This window comes from Pogoniulus pusillus, chromosome 3, assembly GCF_015220805.1.
Source record: "Pogoniulus pusillus isolate bPogPus1 chromosome 3, bPogPus1.pri, whole genome shotgun sequence".
Lineage (NCBI taxonomy): Eukaryota > Metazoa > Chordata > Aves > Piciformes > Lybiidae > Pogoniulus > Pogoniulus pusillus.
In genome coordinates, this window is record NC_087266.1 from 26,825,214 (window position 1) to 26,842,590 (window position 17,377).

General features: G+C 40.3%; 1 protein-coding gene across 7 annotated transcripts in view; it reads left to right on the forward strand.

Moving 5' to 3' along the window:
• NBEA (neurobeachin) overlaps positions 1 to 17,377 on the forward strand; it is a 527,236-nt gene that overhangs the window by 455,801 nt on the left and 54,058 nt on the right. For all 7 annotated transcript variants that reach the window (XM_064173040.1, XM_064173052.1, XM_064173047.1 and 4 more), the window contains one exon: positions 5,615 to 5,767. In XM_064173040.1, coding sequence (XP_064029110.1) covers positions 5,615 to 5,767 — 153 coding nt within the window. The remainder of the gene's footprint in view (positions 1 to 5,614; positions 5,768 to 17,377) is intronic.

The following is a 17,377-nucleotide window of genomic DNA, read 5'->3' on the forward strand; positions in this document are numbered from 1 at the left end:
ACTTTGAAATGTATTGATCTCAGTTACTTTTTTCTTCGCATGCCTTTATGCCTACAAACTGATGTAACTCCCAGGGAAGCTTTTTCATGTTGTTATTTTTGATGGATTACTTCATGCCTTGATTTGTGCTGACAGACTTGATATTTGTACAGTAGAAAGAAAACGTTTTGAGATTTGTCTCTTATGAATATTTGTAGCTTGAAACATAAAGTTATCAATATCACAGTAGTGACTTGGCTTTTAATTGACCTTTTACCAGTAGTGCTACTGAAAGTGCAGTAGTTTTGAGGATCCAGTTACCAACTCTTTTGCATGTTAAGTGAAAAGCAGGTTGGAAGTCAGAAGGTACTCAGTGTCCCATCCCCTGGTGTCAATACCATCCCTGACCATACCTTTTTTCCCTGTTAATTTTTGGTTCTCCTTGTCCCTCTCTCTTCAGGGTGAATTTAGCAGTGACCCTTCTAAAACGTGGAACTGGTGATGGCTGGATGAAGCTGTGTTGTATGGCAAATTACACTCTCCATAAAAATGAATGAAAAATAGCAAATATCAGAAAATTATGTATTCTTAACCTCTAAAGACCACAGAGGTTGATCAAAACATTTATTTTGGCCTCTGTGTTTTGAGCATGTGACAAAATATAAGAAGGCCAAAGTGTATACAGTAATAGTTATGCTCTGTTTAGGAATAATTCTACTAACTAATTTGAGGAGTTTAAAATACTATTTTATATATCTGTAACTAAGACTTAAGCAAGGTGACAATAGAGAAGATAAAATCATTGCACTTCATTTGGGTTTTTAGGAGCTGATAGGCTGTGGGTAGGATAATGCTTTCCAAATGTAATTAAGCAAAGAGAGAACAGTAATTTGTTTGCATGTGGGATAGATAGCTAGGGCAAGGAAAATATGCTTAGATTGTGTAATGAAAAATTCAGGCCCAGCATTAGGTAAAACTTCCTCATAAGAATACTGAAATCAGTTGGTGGAAAAGTTGTGGAGTTGCTGTCACGGAAACTTGGGGACAACAGGAAGCCAGGTATCTGCAGGAAAAGTTACTGCACCTGAAACACTTCTGGAATGAAAGAATGGGCAAGATCACCTCTCCAAATGTGACAATGGAGCAGTTAGATGTTTGAGCTATCCGTTCTCTGTCCTTATAGCAAAAGCACCAAAACAGCTGTCTCTCTGCAGCCATAATCTTTATTTGAATATGAGCTGGCACAAATCCACTTACAAAACAAGCTCTGTCTCTAGCTAAGAAAAATATAAATAGGTTTTAAAAGTAACTCTACCCTTGATAGTGTTACCCTTCTCTTCATTTATGTGTTCATTCTCACAGTGTTCAGTGGCTTCTCGATTAAAGCAGTTCTCTCTGAGCCCCACTTGTCATCTTGCCATCTCCACTGAGATTCATTCCTGTCTGCAGCTTCTTTTTCCCAGCAACCTCTCAGGCTCTGTCTTTGCTGCCTGCTCTGTCCTTGCTAATTGTAACTCTCTCTGCTTCTCTCAGCTTGTTACATCTCCTTGTGAAGTATGCTCAGGGGTCCTGGGTAAGGGAGTATTCACCTTTACATCCTTGCCGGGTACCTCCCCAAGGCATGAGGTAGAAGAGACAGCTTCTTCATTTCTTCACAACAGAATAAGCAGTGGGCACAAAACCAAAGCTTTCTACTGCAGTGCTCCAGATCAGTTACATTTCCTGTGCATCTAAGTAGCTACATATGCATTTTGAAGATTTTCCCAAATGTTAGAAAATTCATGCTCATGGAGTGAAAAAAGTTTTCATAGTGAGCCTACATTTTAGTATGTATTCATTCTCTAGAAATGAGAAGGAAATGGATTTATCTGAGCTGCGTGTAAGAGTTGTGGTTTCTTAATCTAATCAATGGTGAAGATAGCAAAATTGTAAAATCAATACCAAATGCTACTAAAGAAAAAGAAATGATTGATGCATAAATGGGAAATATGCAAGTATCTGGGAAAGGCAGCATGCAGCTTTGTTCATATCTCAAGAAGAGGTTCAATTCATGCTAAATAGTATTCAAATAAGTAAAGAAATTTGAAGCTGCACTAAAATTAGCATTAAGATAATGCTGAGACTTTAACACAGTGTGTTTATTTATTTATTTAAATATTATGTACAGTTTTGTTACTTTGACTAAAAACTAATTAAATACCAAATGTGTTTAAATACCAAATGGTTTAGTTAATTAGAAAGGCTAGGTGATAGGTTGGACTCGATCCTAGAGGTCTCTTCCAACCTGGTTAATTCTGTGTGATTCTGTGATTCTGTGTGACTGATATGATTAGGGTTCTAGAGACGGTGCTATTTGAAGAGAATTTAGAAGTCTGGCACTGGTTAGTTTCCAGAGCACAAGAATAAGACAGGTCAAACTAAATATATACAACACAGTAAATCATATGAAGAAAGTTAATCAACTGCTTTCTATTCATCCTATATCTGTTTATGTTTTCTGCTGTACTAGACAAGGGAACATTAAATTATACTGAAAGCAAAGAGTAACAAAGATAAAGTTGCTAAATGGAAATACCATTCAGTGACTTAAATCCCGTTGATTTCCCTGGAGCTGTAAGATTGGTAGTATTCTCTGTTTCTTTGTCTCGGGGTAGCACACCTCTTTCAGATATGTTGGATGTAAAGGTTCACAACTTGATCGTAAGGCATTTAAAACTAGAAAAGGAAATTTTACAGTTGATGTATATTTGATGGAATCAAAGCCTTGTTTGCTATTTGATTTTCCAGGTTAGCACACCACCATGTTGAATAAAAATGCTGATACTTAAAAGCAGCAATATGTGTTTCAAGACATCCACATAAAAAAAACCAAAACCTCTGCTTACTTTTTTTCTTTACTTTTGTTGGAATTGTTTAATGTGATTGCTGACTTTTAATTTGATCTAGACTAGGTGATCTTTCAGCATTCTGATATTGACTTTATCAGTGTTTTGTATGGTAGCACATAGTGAATTGTGGCCTTCTCTTACTCCCAAGTTACTAGCAGTTTGTTGAGATGTAGAAAGATTGACGTCTAATTTCTTCCAACTGTGACAGTTATTCATTCTTCTTTGGGATATGTGTGATGGTTTGGGTGTTCCCTGCCCCCCCACCTCCACTTTAGAAATCACCCAGACTAGTGAATTTAAATGAAGCTGTTTATTTACAGCTAGCACAATATACAAGCAGATATTTACAATATATACAGTTATATATAGAAATATACAAGGTAAGAGGTAATACAGAAACACAACTCCCCTCCCAGACACCTGAGCCCCCAGGAGGGGCTCTCAACCACCCCTACACCTTCCCCCTGCCCCTCTCAACCTTACCCTGGTCCCAAGGAAGAACAAAGGTTCGGCCAAGAGGTTAAGAAGCAAAGGTGAGTGGAAGGTGAAGTTAGGGAGATGCAGCTCAGTAAGTGCCCAGCCAGAGAGTGAGACAAAATGGCGAGAGTGTTATCTAATGTTTTCCTTTCTTCTTCAGCAAGACTCTGAGGGGAGTAGACATCACCATTGTTTTTCTTTCACAGCCTATGATCTAGTTCTTTTCACCAAAACATTCTACCCTGCTTCAAACTAGCACAATATGTTAGAGAAAACCAAAGCACTTCCTAGAGAACCTGAGAGTGAGTCCTGTTTAGATGACAAGCTGAATTTTGGTTTTAGATATATTCTGGGGAAATTAGAGATATATAGTCTAATTCAAAATTGTTAGTAAAATAATTCTTTTTTCTTTTAGCCTTAGAGGATATTCAACATTGCTTTTCGTTTGTCTTTGCTCTACCTGCCATTGTATTAGTTACTGCATGTGATGGTTGTTTTTTTTTGCTGGATTTCTATGAAACTACAACTCATTCCGTAATGAACTGCCCAAACTCAGGCATGTCAGACTTGGTTAGTGTTTTTGCACTGGTTAAGTATTGATTGGCATTGCAGTTTAGCCTAATCTGAGTTCAGACTGTTTATAGTATATTAAATATGATGTAAAGAAGTAAGTAAATTGTCTCCTTAAACATATTTAGCTTTGTAACATAAATATTATCTTTTCCTTCTTTCCTTTTTAAAATGAATACATTTGAAAGGACTATCTATGTTTTAACTGTTCTACTCTCTATGGAGCTACACATCAGATTTAATTAGATAAGTTTTTGTCTGCGGTGATTATTTTTTTATGCTTCACATGTCTGCAGCCTTGAAAGGACCACAGAGAAACTCAGGTTTCAGGTGCTTTGTCATCACTTTTGATCACATTACACAACTGAATACCATAATTCTTTTAACAATGTAGGTTAGTGAAATTAATCCATATCTGGATATTAGAAAATAGGTAGAAAACTTTAGACTTTTTTTTTTTATTGCTGTGGTCTATTAATTCCTGCTAAAATAATGGACAGCAACAAATGTTGATATTTATTATGTCAAAAATAATTCTGTCCTTGAAATGGAAAATCTTCACACCCTTACTTACCTATAATGTATTAATGCACTGTAGGTGATCTTCACTACTCAGTTACCAGTCTCTAAATGTAAACATCATGTATTTCTGTTTTAAGGATTTTTATGGTACTGACATTTTTTCTCCATTTATTTTGTTTTTCTTAGAGTAGAAAAAATAATTTGCACTGAATTATTTTTCCCACCTTTTCTTATGCAATTAAAGTATATAGAGAAAGTAAAATCAGGACAGAGTTATATCAGCAACTTTCCTCCCCCCTTTTAAGTAGTTTAATTCAATAGTGATTAAAAAAAGCTAACGTATTTATGCTATCAAAAGCTTAGCATACAATTTCTTCTATCATAGAACTGCAGAATCACAGAATATATGTGGTTGGAAGAGACCTCAAAGGTCATCCAGTCCAACCTTCAACTTGGTACTGGAGGGTCAACACTAAACCATGTCCCAAAGCTCCAGGTCCACACACCACTTGAACTCCTCCAGGAACGGTGACTCCACCACTGCACTGGATAGACTGTTCCAATGTTTCATAACCCTTTCAGTGAAGAAATGTCTCCTGATAGCCAACCTAAACACTTCCTGGTGCTGCTTGTAACCATTTCCTTTAGTCCTGTCGCTTGTCATAAAGGAGATGAGGCTGGCTCCCTCCTCACTCCAACTTCCCTTCAGGAAATTGTAGAGAGCAGTGAGGTCTATCCTTAGCCTCCTTTTCTTCAGATTGAACAACGCCAGCTCCCTCAGATGCTCCTTGTAGGTCATGTGCTCCAGACCCTTCAGGAGCCTCATTGCCCTTCTCTGGGCACACTACTTAGTACCTGTTATTCTGAAAAAGTCTGCTTTATTGATATGAAATCTGCTTTACTGATAGGAAGTTTATTGAATAAACTTCAGCCTTTCTGAAGTTAGGCTTTTCATAATAACAGATATGAGAAAAACAAGGATTGAATATTCCATTAGGAAAAATATGATTGACCATAAGTACGAGGAAACAGGTTATAAAATTTCTTCTAGAAATGCACAGCAGCATAAGCAAAACCAGGATGCTTTAATGTGTACTACAACAGAGCCTGATTCTGGCAGCACCATTTATCATCTTTGTATAAATGTAAGGTCTCATTGTGTATTTTGTCCTTTCTAGGAATTAATTCCAGAGTTTTACTACCTACCAGAGATGTTTGTCAACAGTAATGGCTATAACCTAGGAATCAGGGAAGATGAAGTTGTTGTGAATGATGTTGATCTCCCACCGTGGGCCAAAAAGCCTGAAGACTTTGTCCGTATCAACAGGATGGTAAGCTGCACTTTAATTTTAGCATAGGTTTTAACGCTCTAACCTAATGTTGGTTTTCACTCTTCAGAACTATGTTTAAGAAAAGAAAACAGAAAGTGAAGGAGAATTTGCATTCTACCCTGTTTGACAGAACCCTTTATTTTAAAGTGGACTTACTTTGCACGTGTCCAAATCATGGGAAATTAAATTCAGTTATTCACTCTCTTATGATAAAGCATCAGATGGACATAAGCTGAACAATAAGAGATAGCCTGAAAACTTTAAAGTCTTCTTCTCCTCACCACTTTCTACATCAAAAATAAATAAGTAAATAAAAGGTTATTAAAAATGCTTAACCAAACCTGTACATCAGAGGTGAACTGGAAGTACAGAGATGTGAACGTGGGCCAAAAACTGAGGAAATTTTGCAAAAGAACTGGTCTCATATTAATCACCATCAAGTCTGCAGAGCTTAAGCTCTATGTTGTATCTTTCATACTTTAATTTGATCATTTCTCTATGTTGTATCTTTCATACTTTAATGTGATCAGTAATGCCTCTATTACTAGTAGAGTTAATACATACTTATAGTTCTAGTAATTTTTAGGAAAACCAAGGTATATTCTGATGTTATGGCCAGTTCAGTTTATGGTTCTGTTCTGGAAATGGATCATCCTTAAAATGGCTTATAGAATCTATAGAACCTTATAGAGTCAGGACTATACTTTCAATAACCTATGGGTTTCCATGCAGTTGCAGAACTGTTCAGGTTGTGCATTATTCCCTGTAGTGCTTTGTGTTAGCGTTTTAGGTCTAGCAGTGTTGGGTATTTTCAGATCAGTTTGGTAATTTGATTTCAAGAACAATTCAATTAAAGATCTTTTTCAGGAGATGATAGGAAAAAGAAAGCTATATGAAGTTCAAAAGAATAGTAAGTCATTGTAAAAACAAACTTATTCCTATATGTATTTTAGAAGTGTCTCTCATTTAGAAAAGCAAATGATTTGACATATGTACAGCAGTCTCCTAAAGAAATGATGGCCCTCATAACGTGAGACATATGACATGCACTACACAAATCAGAAGAAATGTGTTCCAGGAAGAAATAGAACAACGTTCTCCTTCCTTTTCTTGACTGATTCCTCTTACAGCTGCATATATTGTAACATTCTTTCTAAAATCAAGTGATATTCACAGCTGGGTTCAATAAATCCAAGTGCAATTTTACTAGCAAAGAGGGAGATGGCCTCTAAGGATGACTTGCACTTCATTAGCTTTCACAAGTCTGAGATGTGCAGTCACAGGTACCTGTCTCCAGAGTGGCCATGTCACTGCACACGCATTCTTTTTTGGATTGTGATTGTGTAAACAGGAGTAAACATACTAAACTTGACCAAGAGGTTTAGTTTTGACATGGGTAAGAATACAAATGTGATACCCAGTAAGAGGCTAAGCTGCCACCTGTTGGGGAATATATTGAGAGATGCATATTGATCCCCTTTGGGAAATTTTATAAAGAATATTTCTTCTTGTATCTTAAGCTATGTTTTCTCCATTTTACCTTTCCACAAAGGTGGAATGATGGCCAGGAGAATAAATGTCACAGTACGAGAAGAGATCACATGAACAAAAGCTTTAGCTTTTGCTAAATTGCACAATTCCTCTCATGTAGTTGCTGCTGGTTTTTGAAGAAAATACCATAGGAGATCTCTGCATAAACGTTTTGTGCTATTGAGGAAAACAGCTGCTTGCATGCATTTAGAGATAAAATTTATACCCCTTCAGGACAACACTTTCAAGAAAGTGTGATAGTTAAAAGCTGCAAAATCCTTTTCAGTATTAAGCTGTAGTAGTACTAAGAACTGCTTCCATATATGTATGCGCAGGCTGCCAGGAGACAGACAAGCCAATGTTAAGTTTAGAGTAGCATTGGTATTACAGGCTTCCAGTAACTGAGTACTTCACAGATTTCTAAAGTCAGGAATGATCTCACTTAGGTATCCTACCCTTCCTATACTGCCTTCCACCCCTGTCTTCACAGATGTGAGCATCATACTTCTATTATATAGCTTTGCCTGGAGGCAATTTATGCATGGCCTTCATTCATCCCAGCGTCTACTTTTAGCAAGAACATTAGTAATTAAAATTCATTTCTACACAGATATGTGCTGTCTTCAGATGAACACTTTGAGGTTCACAAAGTTGGGAATTGTGTAGAAAACAGAATAGAGAAGCTTAGATTTATTTGAATTAGATACAGAAAATACACTGAAAATCACCTTGGGAGGAAAGGATTAAAGATATTCAATAGGTAGCAGACATCTGGAAACAAAAATAGTAATAAAATAAAGCAGGAGCAAGAGAAATGTGACAATGAGCGGTAATTAGATTAGACAAACCTCTGTAATTCTATATACACCAGAAATAAATGTATTTTGATGCCATCTATGGAGAACCATTGCATCACAAGGGATGTAAACAGTTGTTCCTATGTATGGACCTTTTGAGACTGCACCTGGAATATTAAACTCACTTCAGGGTGACTAGATGACAGAAGAAGTATTCACATTTGGATGGAATTCAGAAAATAGAAACAAAATGAACAAGTTTGGGATGTTTAAAGAGCATCTTATATGCATAATTTTTTTAAAGCTTATTCTAAAGTAGTAAGTAGCTAAAGAAGGATAATCTCTTTCACAAAAATAATAGTAAGAAGTAATGGAATTATATTTTGAAAGTGTAGCAACTTGAATGTGTAATTGTTTTTTTTCAGATAAACTTCTTCATGTAGGGTTTTATTAGCACATACAGTGTAGTTGGCCACTAAAGCGAGGCTGATCAAAGTAAGGGAAAAACATAAAGGGATTGTAAAGTTTAGCATTCCCTCCCTCATGTCTGAACACCATGTTTTGAACCAGCCAGCAGATGTATTATGCAGTTAGGTCATCTCCAGGCCAAATTTTGGCTGTTATACAAGAATCTATCTTGAGAGGGGAAAAAATGGATCTGGGTGTGGTGCTGACGTGTAAAACACAGCAAGCTTGTGCAAGCCTGGAACACAGCAACACAGCAAAGCAAGTAGAGACTACATTTGCTGGCAAACCGCAGAAAATTGATGAATATTTCAAATAAATTTTATCCTGATCCCTTGTCTAGTGAAACCAGCAGTAGTAATTTCATGTCAGTGGAAAGGATCAGTAGTAATTTCCATTTCAGTGGAAAGGATCACTGTATGTATGTACATAACATACAGTGGGATCCTGTTTTTCCCTAGCTGGCAATGTTTTCTTCTCTCTTTCTTTTTTGTCTTTTTTTTTATTCAAATCCCTATATATAGCCTACTTGCATATTTGTGAATGTAACCATTTTCTTTAAATAACAGCAAGAATTTCACCATTTCATCCTGATACTTACCAAAGCAAATAGAGAACACCCTAGAAAACATTATAGCAGTACAATGACAGAAATCAGTGTAATTTAGCCAATTGGTTAACAAGCTTCACTAAAATTCTGTGCAAGTTAATAAAAACAGACATGGTTTTAGTGTTGTTTTAGTGTTGTTTGGCTGAGAGTTTTACACTTGCAAATAAACACTGAAATGGAAGTGGAAATGGTTTTCCATCAAAAGAGAGTCCTTTAAACTTTTGAAAATTAAACTTGATACAAAGAGCAGAAAAGACACTCAGTCAAGTTACTTCAAGACCTATTACAGTAGCTTCTAAAGCACTCAGCATATTCATCAGAGATTGTTGTAGCAGTTTTATTTATCCATACAAAGCTAGACTGATTACTATGGAGTAACTCATGAAACATTAATAAAGCACTATGTTCTATGCTAACATGATTATGGTCTGACCTCGGCGATGGCACAAAGGACAGAGGCAGAAAGTGTCCCTGATAACATTACCCTAATGCTAGGCTCATCAATCATAATCTCTCAGTTTACCAGGGAAAAAAAAAGCCACGCATAAAACCTTCCACAGATGTGCATCTGTAGTCCTGCTCAGCCTCTCAGTCCCCACAGACTCAGAGCGGCCCTGAGAGCCAGAAATAGAACAGATTCAGTCAGTAAGTCAAGCATGTTAAATCAAGGCAGGGAACACCACTGTGAAACACAGAAGCAGAGCTTTTGTAATAAGCATTCTTTAGTTTTGAAACAAAAGATGCAGGATCGTGTAATTCAAAGTTAATTATAATGATATTTTCATTATGGCTTGTGCACATACTAAATTACAAATTACAGCATTGTGTAAAATGCATTCACTATAAATTACATTTTTGAAACACTGAATGGTGCCCTGGTTTTGTTACACGTTTTGTTTCTATTACATAAATGTTACTAAGACTAAATTTTCTTTCTGTTTATGAAATGATTTATTTGTGCTCTTCTGCTGTCTGCCAGTTATATTTTTGTACAGTTCCTTGGCTGTTCAGAAGCATACATAGTATTTCATAATTAAAAAGCTTTTTGAATAGTCATTAGAAACATCTACTCTGAAATCTCCATGATATAAGAATCTAGGCGATTTATCTTATCTCTTCATCATTCGACAGTAGTTGACATTCTTTTTCACAAGATAATCAGTAGATAAGATTTGATAATACTTTCTCAGTAGTGACTTTGATATTATTTTGTATACTGCCAAGATTTGTTCTCAATGCAATAGAAAACCACTCAGCTAACAGGTTTCAATCTAATTGGAAGTGGCAGTGATTCTTATAAAATCTTTCTGTATCACTGAAGAATCTTATTTATGCCTTGAAGTTGTTCATTTAAAAGATCCATTTCTGTGCAGACATTCCTGAATAACCTAAATCTGTAGAATGCATTTTCTGTGTGACTTCCATGAAAATAATACTTTGTTTAAATTAATATAAGTAATTTCAAATATCAGTATTGGCCAATTTGGCAAGAGTCAAAGATTTTACTCTGATAATCCATACAAGAAATAGTAAATGAGGTAGAGAAATGTTAAGCAGAGAGTGTCCATGTATTCAATGGCTACAGAGGAGCATGGGTGTGAAGGGAGAGAAAAGAGAAAGCCAGCTCACATTGAAACAGTTCATGGTCTGCTATTGAGCAGATCTACAAAACCAAAGTGTCTTGGAGTGGTTTTAAGAAAGTATTTTAAAATGTACTGAATGTCAATTAATAGCAAGAGGCAGACAGCATGTAACTATGAAGGGGAGGGAAGCAAGAGAGGAACTGCAGAAACACGAGGGGCATGGACAGCTGTGGTCCAGACAAGGGGCAGCATCAGAGCTTTCCTGTTCTCTCGTGACACAAAATACCCAGGTAACACAGAATGTTGAGCTAGAAAGAGATTTGAATGGCATGTTTTATATATCCAGAACTCCTGATACTCTGCACAGCACATAGCATGCATTGTAATAAAAACAATGGCTTCTAATAGAATCTCTGTAAGAGACAATTTTGAGATGAGCAGAGAGGAAAGTGTGCAACATTCAATCCTGCACAAAAGTCCGGGAAGGGCTACAGTGATTGATACCACTAAGCAATACCTTCCTTTTGTTTACATATAAACATTAGCTTACTAATAAGCACTTACATTTTACAACAACTACAGCCTGTATTTTCAGCCTGTGGAAAGTGCACATACACTTGCCTGCAAACACACAAAACTCATAGTACTACTACTTCAAAATATGTGTATGTTAGACGTATAACAATGTTTGCAATTAACCTGTTAGCAATAGAAACCACTCCATTGAAAACAGTAGTACAAGAGATTCCTTCCTCAAAACAAACCACACGAAAAATAAATACTATTTGGAATGCTGCTATTGGAGAATGAATCCAGAATGTCAGTAGTTCAAACAAGATCAGTTCAAGAGTGCCTGAATAAAACAATTTCCTGTACATTTTATTTGTAATCAAAGGTAAGCTGGATATGAACCCATTTCTGTTTAACAGTAAGAAACTTAAAGCCTAAGAATAACATTGTATAATTATATAACTACTAATTATTATTGTTTTTGAAGTAAAATTGTTTCCTCGTATTTCATATTGAAAATGTGCTCCAAAAAAATTAAACTTCCTTGAAATGCTTTAAAGCCAAAATGTTTTTGAAACATGTTGTCCTTTAAGGCCATCACCAACCTGATTTAAGGATCTTATTGTTACCTTTTCCTGTGTGTTGTTCCTGCTGTACCTACAAATTATTTTTTATACAGAAAATGCCATCACCTTATTGCCTACTAAATATTGCATATTCTGTAAAAAACCAAATTATGTACTGCTGACAGTGAATAGCTCATAAATTTGCAGGAGGTACTTTGCATGGAGAGGGAGCAGCCTGTGCATTAGAGCAAATTAGGGAGAGGATTCTACAAGTATTGCATGAGTAGCATTGCAGAAGTACCAGCAAATCAGGTCAAACCATCAGAAACTTTCCCCTGACTAAAACAATTTGTGTTACAAAGCACAGATCAGAAGCCTTTTCCCCCAGCCAAGGGCCAGGTAGGAGTTGGTGACCTGTACTAGAGTGGACCCTAGCTACTGTTTATGGTCAGCACCATACCCCACAGGATACCCTTTTGGGGAGGACATGAACACCACACAGCACACATCACAACCCACAGCCAGAGGCTGCTGAGTGCTGAGGCCCATATAGAGCCACTCTCTTTCACAACTCTGGCTCCTTTCTCTGGCTACCTTCTACTCTGGTCTCTATTACAAATCCTCTACTGCACTGGCCTTCCATCACACAGTGCCTAGCAGGTACAACACTGTTAATCCCCTTGCTCACAGCCCCCCCGACAACAATTCTTCCAACTTAAATTTTTTTATATGCAGTTCTGAAATTTATAGTTCAAAAAAATTACATTTACTCCTTACCAATTTTCCCAAAGTTTCTCCAGGAAACTTTATAGGTTTTTTTCCCCAAGGAACAAAAGACTTCAAGTTTTTTAAAAGAACAGCTAGACCTGTAAAGATAGCACAATAGAACCACTTAAGGAATTGGAGACAAAGACATGACATGCTGCTGTTAAAAAGTCACTCATTTATTTAATAATGAACAGCAGCATGGTATTGAATATCAGCAGATTCAACTCAGCTCGTGACAGTTATTAAAGAACCAACCATCCATGTGAAATAGAAGTTCTCCAAACCTGCCAGGGTCAGTAAGACCTTCTCTGGAATGACAAGCTGCTGAGTAAGGGATGGTCATGCAAGTAGAAACTGCCTCAGGGAAACATAACCTAGGCATTCAATTCTCCTAACTCTCACAACTATGAAGGTCAAAGAAAGTGTATTCCCCCTGGATGAGCACAACTGCCAAACTGGTAACAACAGACAAGGAGAAGGCTGAGGTAGTCACCAAGTTTTTGTCACAGTTTTCAGTGTCAGTCTTTCTTCTCACCCCTCTCAAGTGGATGGACCGCAATGTAGGGACCAGAGAAGCAAAGCTTCTACCACTTGAACTGGGGGATGGGGTTGGGGAGAAGTGTGTTGCCCTGGAAATTCATGAGGAATTAGTTCAGGACCTGCTGAGCCACCTGGACACCCACAAGTCCATGGGACCAGATGGGATCCATCCCAGGGTGCTGAGAGAGCTGGCAGCTGAGCTGGCCAAGCTGCTCTCCATCATTTTCCAGCAGTCCTGGCTCACCAGAGAGGTCCCAGGAGACTGGAAAATGGCCAACGTGGTCCCCATCCACAAGAAGGGTCGGATGGAGGAACCTGGGAACTACAGACCCATCAGCCTGACCTCAGTGCCAGGGAAACTGATGCAGCAGGTTATCTTGGGGGTGATAAGAGCGCACCTGAGGGATGGCAAAGGGCTCAGGTCCAGCCAGCATGGGTTTAGGAAGGGCAGATCCTGCCTCTCCAACCTGATCTCCTTCTATGATCAGGTGACCCGCTTGGTGGATGTGGGGAGGCCTGTGGATGTGGTCTATCTGGACTTCAGCAAGGCCTTTGACACTGTCCCCCACAGCAAACTGCTGGCTAAGCTCTCAGCCCATGGCTTGGATGGCAACACTCTGTGCTGGGTTAGGAACTGGCTGGAGGGCCAAGCCCAGAGAGTGGTGGTGAATGGTGCCACATCCAGCTGGCGGCCAGTCACTAGTGGTGTCCCTCAGGGATCAGTGCTGGGCCCCATCCTCTTTAACATCTTCATAGATGATCTGGATGAGGGCATGGAGTCAGTCATCAGCAAGTTTGCAGATGACACTAAGCTGGGGGCAGATGTGGCTGGGTTGGAGGGCAGAAGGGCTCTGCAGCAGGACCTTGACCGCCTGGACAGATGGGCAGAGTCCAATGGGATGGCGTTCAATAGCTCCAAGTGCAGGGTGCTGCACTTTGGCCACAACAACCCCATGCAGAGATACAGGCTGGGGTCAGAGTGGCTGGAGAGCAGCCAGACAGAGAGGGATCTGGGGGTGCTGATTGATACCTGCCTGAACATGAGCCAGCAGTGTGCCCAGGTGGCCAAGAGAGCCAGTGGCATCCTGGCCTGCATCAGGAATGGTGTGGTCAGCAGGAGCAGGGAGGTCATTCTGCCCCTGTACTCTGCACTGGTTAGACCACACCTTGAGTCCTGTGTTCAGTTCTGGGCCCCCCAGTTTAGGAGGGACATCGAAATGCTTGAGCGTGTCCAGAGAAGGGCAACGAGGCTGGTGAGAGGCCTTGAGCACAAGCCCTACGAGGAGAGGCTGAGGGAGCTGGGATTGTTTAGCCTGGAGAAGAGGAGGCTCAGGGGTGATCTTATTGCTGCCTACAACTACCTGAGGGGTGGTTGTGGCCAGGAGGAGGTTGCTCTCTTCTCTCAGGTGGCCAGCACCAGAACAAGAGGACACAGCCTCAGGCTACGCCAGGGGAAATTTAGGCTGGAGGTGAGGAGAAAGTTCTTCACTGAGAGAGTCATTGGACACTGGAATGGGCTGCCCGGGGAGGTGGTGGAGTCTCTCTCCCTTGGGCTGTTTAGGGCAAGATTGAATGTGGCACTTGGTGCCATGGTCTAGCCTTGCGCTCTGTGGTAAAGGATTGGACTTAATGATCTGTGAGGTCTCTTCCAACCCTGATAATACTGTGATACTGTGATACTGTAAGAGATTAGATTCATGACCACCTGAGTAACATGGATATGCATGAGTCCATGTGACCTGATGAGATGCATAGTGAGAGTCCTGAAGGAATTGGCTACTGTCGTTGCCAAGCCATTGTCCATGATACCTGAAAAAAAAAATCAGTGATTTTTTTGCAACCAGTAGTGACTGGAAAAAGGGAAACATTGCACCCATTTTCAGAAAGGGTAGAAAGGAGGACTCTGGAAACTACCAGCCTCACTTCTGGGAAGATCATGGAAGCTATGCTGTGGTACATGGAGTACAGAGAGATGACTTCAGACGAGCCAATATATTTCACTAAGGGCTAGTTCTGCCTGACAAACCTAGTGGTCATCTGCAATGGACTGACGACATAGTGCACAAGCAAACAGCTATGGATGTTATCTATCTGGACTTCTGTAAGGCTTTTGACATGGTCCCCCACAACATCCTTCTTTCTAAATTGGAGAGAGAAGGATTTGATGAGTGGACTGTTAGGTGGATGAGAAACTGGTTGGACAGTTAGATCCAGAGGGTAAAGGCTCAGTGTACAGTTGGAGATCAGTGACAAGGGGTGTCCATACTGGGAGGAGCAGTACTGTTTTTTATCTTCATCAATGACATACACACTGGAATCAAGGGCACTCTCAGGAAGTTTGCAGCCAACAGCAAGCTGAGGGACCTGGACAAGCTGGAGAAGTGGGCCCACATGAAGCTTCTACGGCCTTTCAGTACTTAAAAGGAGCCTATAAGAAGGGCAGAAACAGACTTTGTAGTAGAACCTGTTGCAACAGTACAAAAGGTAATTGTTTTACACTAAAAGAGGGTAGGTTTGCGCTAGATACAAGGAAGAAAGTTTTTACAATGAGAGTGGTGAAGCACTGGAACATTCGAGGCTGGGCAACATGAGGCTCTGAGCAACCAGAGTTGAATGAGCTAGCTTTTACAGATCCCTCCCAAGCCACACTGTTCTGCGATTCTAACATCAGGGGAAGGATGTTAGGTAAGGTAATGGATGAAACATCTTACTTGATCCAAGGATTTATCTTTTCACATGTAATATCCCGTCTCTAAATAGTGGAAAGATTTGCCTTTCTCCTGAAATGGTTTCCATATTTTAGAATTTACAGTGCTATTTCTGACCAAAGCAAATGCTTAGCACTTTTGTTGTTGTTGTTAATTATGTTCTAATTAATAAATAAAATGTACAGGTGCAAAAGAAACTTATGAATATGCACAGCTTGGAGGAGGAAGAGAACAGTTAGGCTGCTCACTGTAAGTTAATCAGAGGTGGATGCTGAGAAGACAACAGGTGTTAAATTCTGGTTTCTTACATACAAGTTTTATTACAATATCACAATATCACAGTATCACCAAGGTTGGAAGAGACCTCACAGATCATCGAGTCCAACCCTTTACCACAGAGCTCAAGGCCAGACCATGGCACCAAGTGCCACGTCCAATCTTGCCTTGAACAGCTCCAGGGACGGCGACTCCACCACCTCCCCGGGCAGCCCATTCCAGTGTCCAATCACTCTCTCAGTGAAGAACTTTCTCCTCACCTCGAGCCTAAATTTCCCCTGGCGTAGCCTGAGGCTGTGTCCTCTTGTTCTGGTGCTGGCCACCTGAGAGAAGAGAGCAACCTCCTCCTGGCCACAACCACCCCTCAGGTAGTTGTAGACAGCAATAAGGTCACCCCTGAGCCTCCTCTTCTCCAGGCTAAACAATCCCAGCTCCCTCAGCCTCTCCTCATAGGGCTTGTGCTCAAGGCCTCTCACCAGCCTTGTCGCCCTTCTCTGGACATGCTCAAGCATTTCGATGTCCCTCCTAAACTGGGGGGCCCAGAACTGAACACAGGACTCAAGGTGTGGTCTAACCAGTGCAGAGTACAGGGGCAGAATGACCTCCCTGCTCCTGCTGACCACACCATTCCTGATGCAGGCCAGGATGCCACTGGCTCTCTTGGCCACCTGGGCACACTGCTGGCTCATGTTCAGGCAGGTATCAATCAGCACCCCCAGATCCCTCTCTGTCTGGCTGCTCTCCAGCCACTCTGACCCCAGCCTGTATCTCTGCATGGGGTTGTTGTGGCCAAAGTGCAGCACCCTGCACTTGGAGCTATTGAATGCCATCCCATTGGACTCTGCCCATCTGTGCAGGTGGTCAAGGTCCCGCTGCAGAGCCCTTCTGCCCTCCAACCCAGCCACATCTGCCCCCAGCTTAGTGTCATCTGCAAACTTGCTGATGACTGACTCCATGCCCTCATCCAGATCATCTATGAAGATGTTAAAGAGGATGGGGCCCAGCACTGATCCCTGAGGGACACCACTAGTGACTGGCCGCCAGCTGGATGTGGCACCATTCACCACCACTCTCTGGGCTCGGCCCTCCAGCCAGTTCCTAACCCAGCACAGAGTGTTGCCATCCAAGCCATGGGCTGACAGCTTAGCCAGCAGTTTGCTGTGGGGGACAGTGTCAAAGGCCTTGCTGAAGTCCAGATAGACCACATCCACAGGCCTCCCCACATCCACCAAGCGGGTCACCTGATCATAGAAGGAG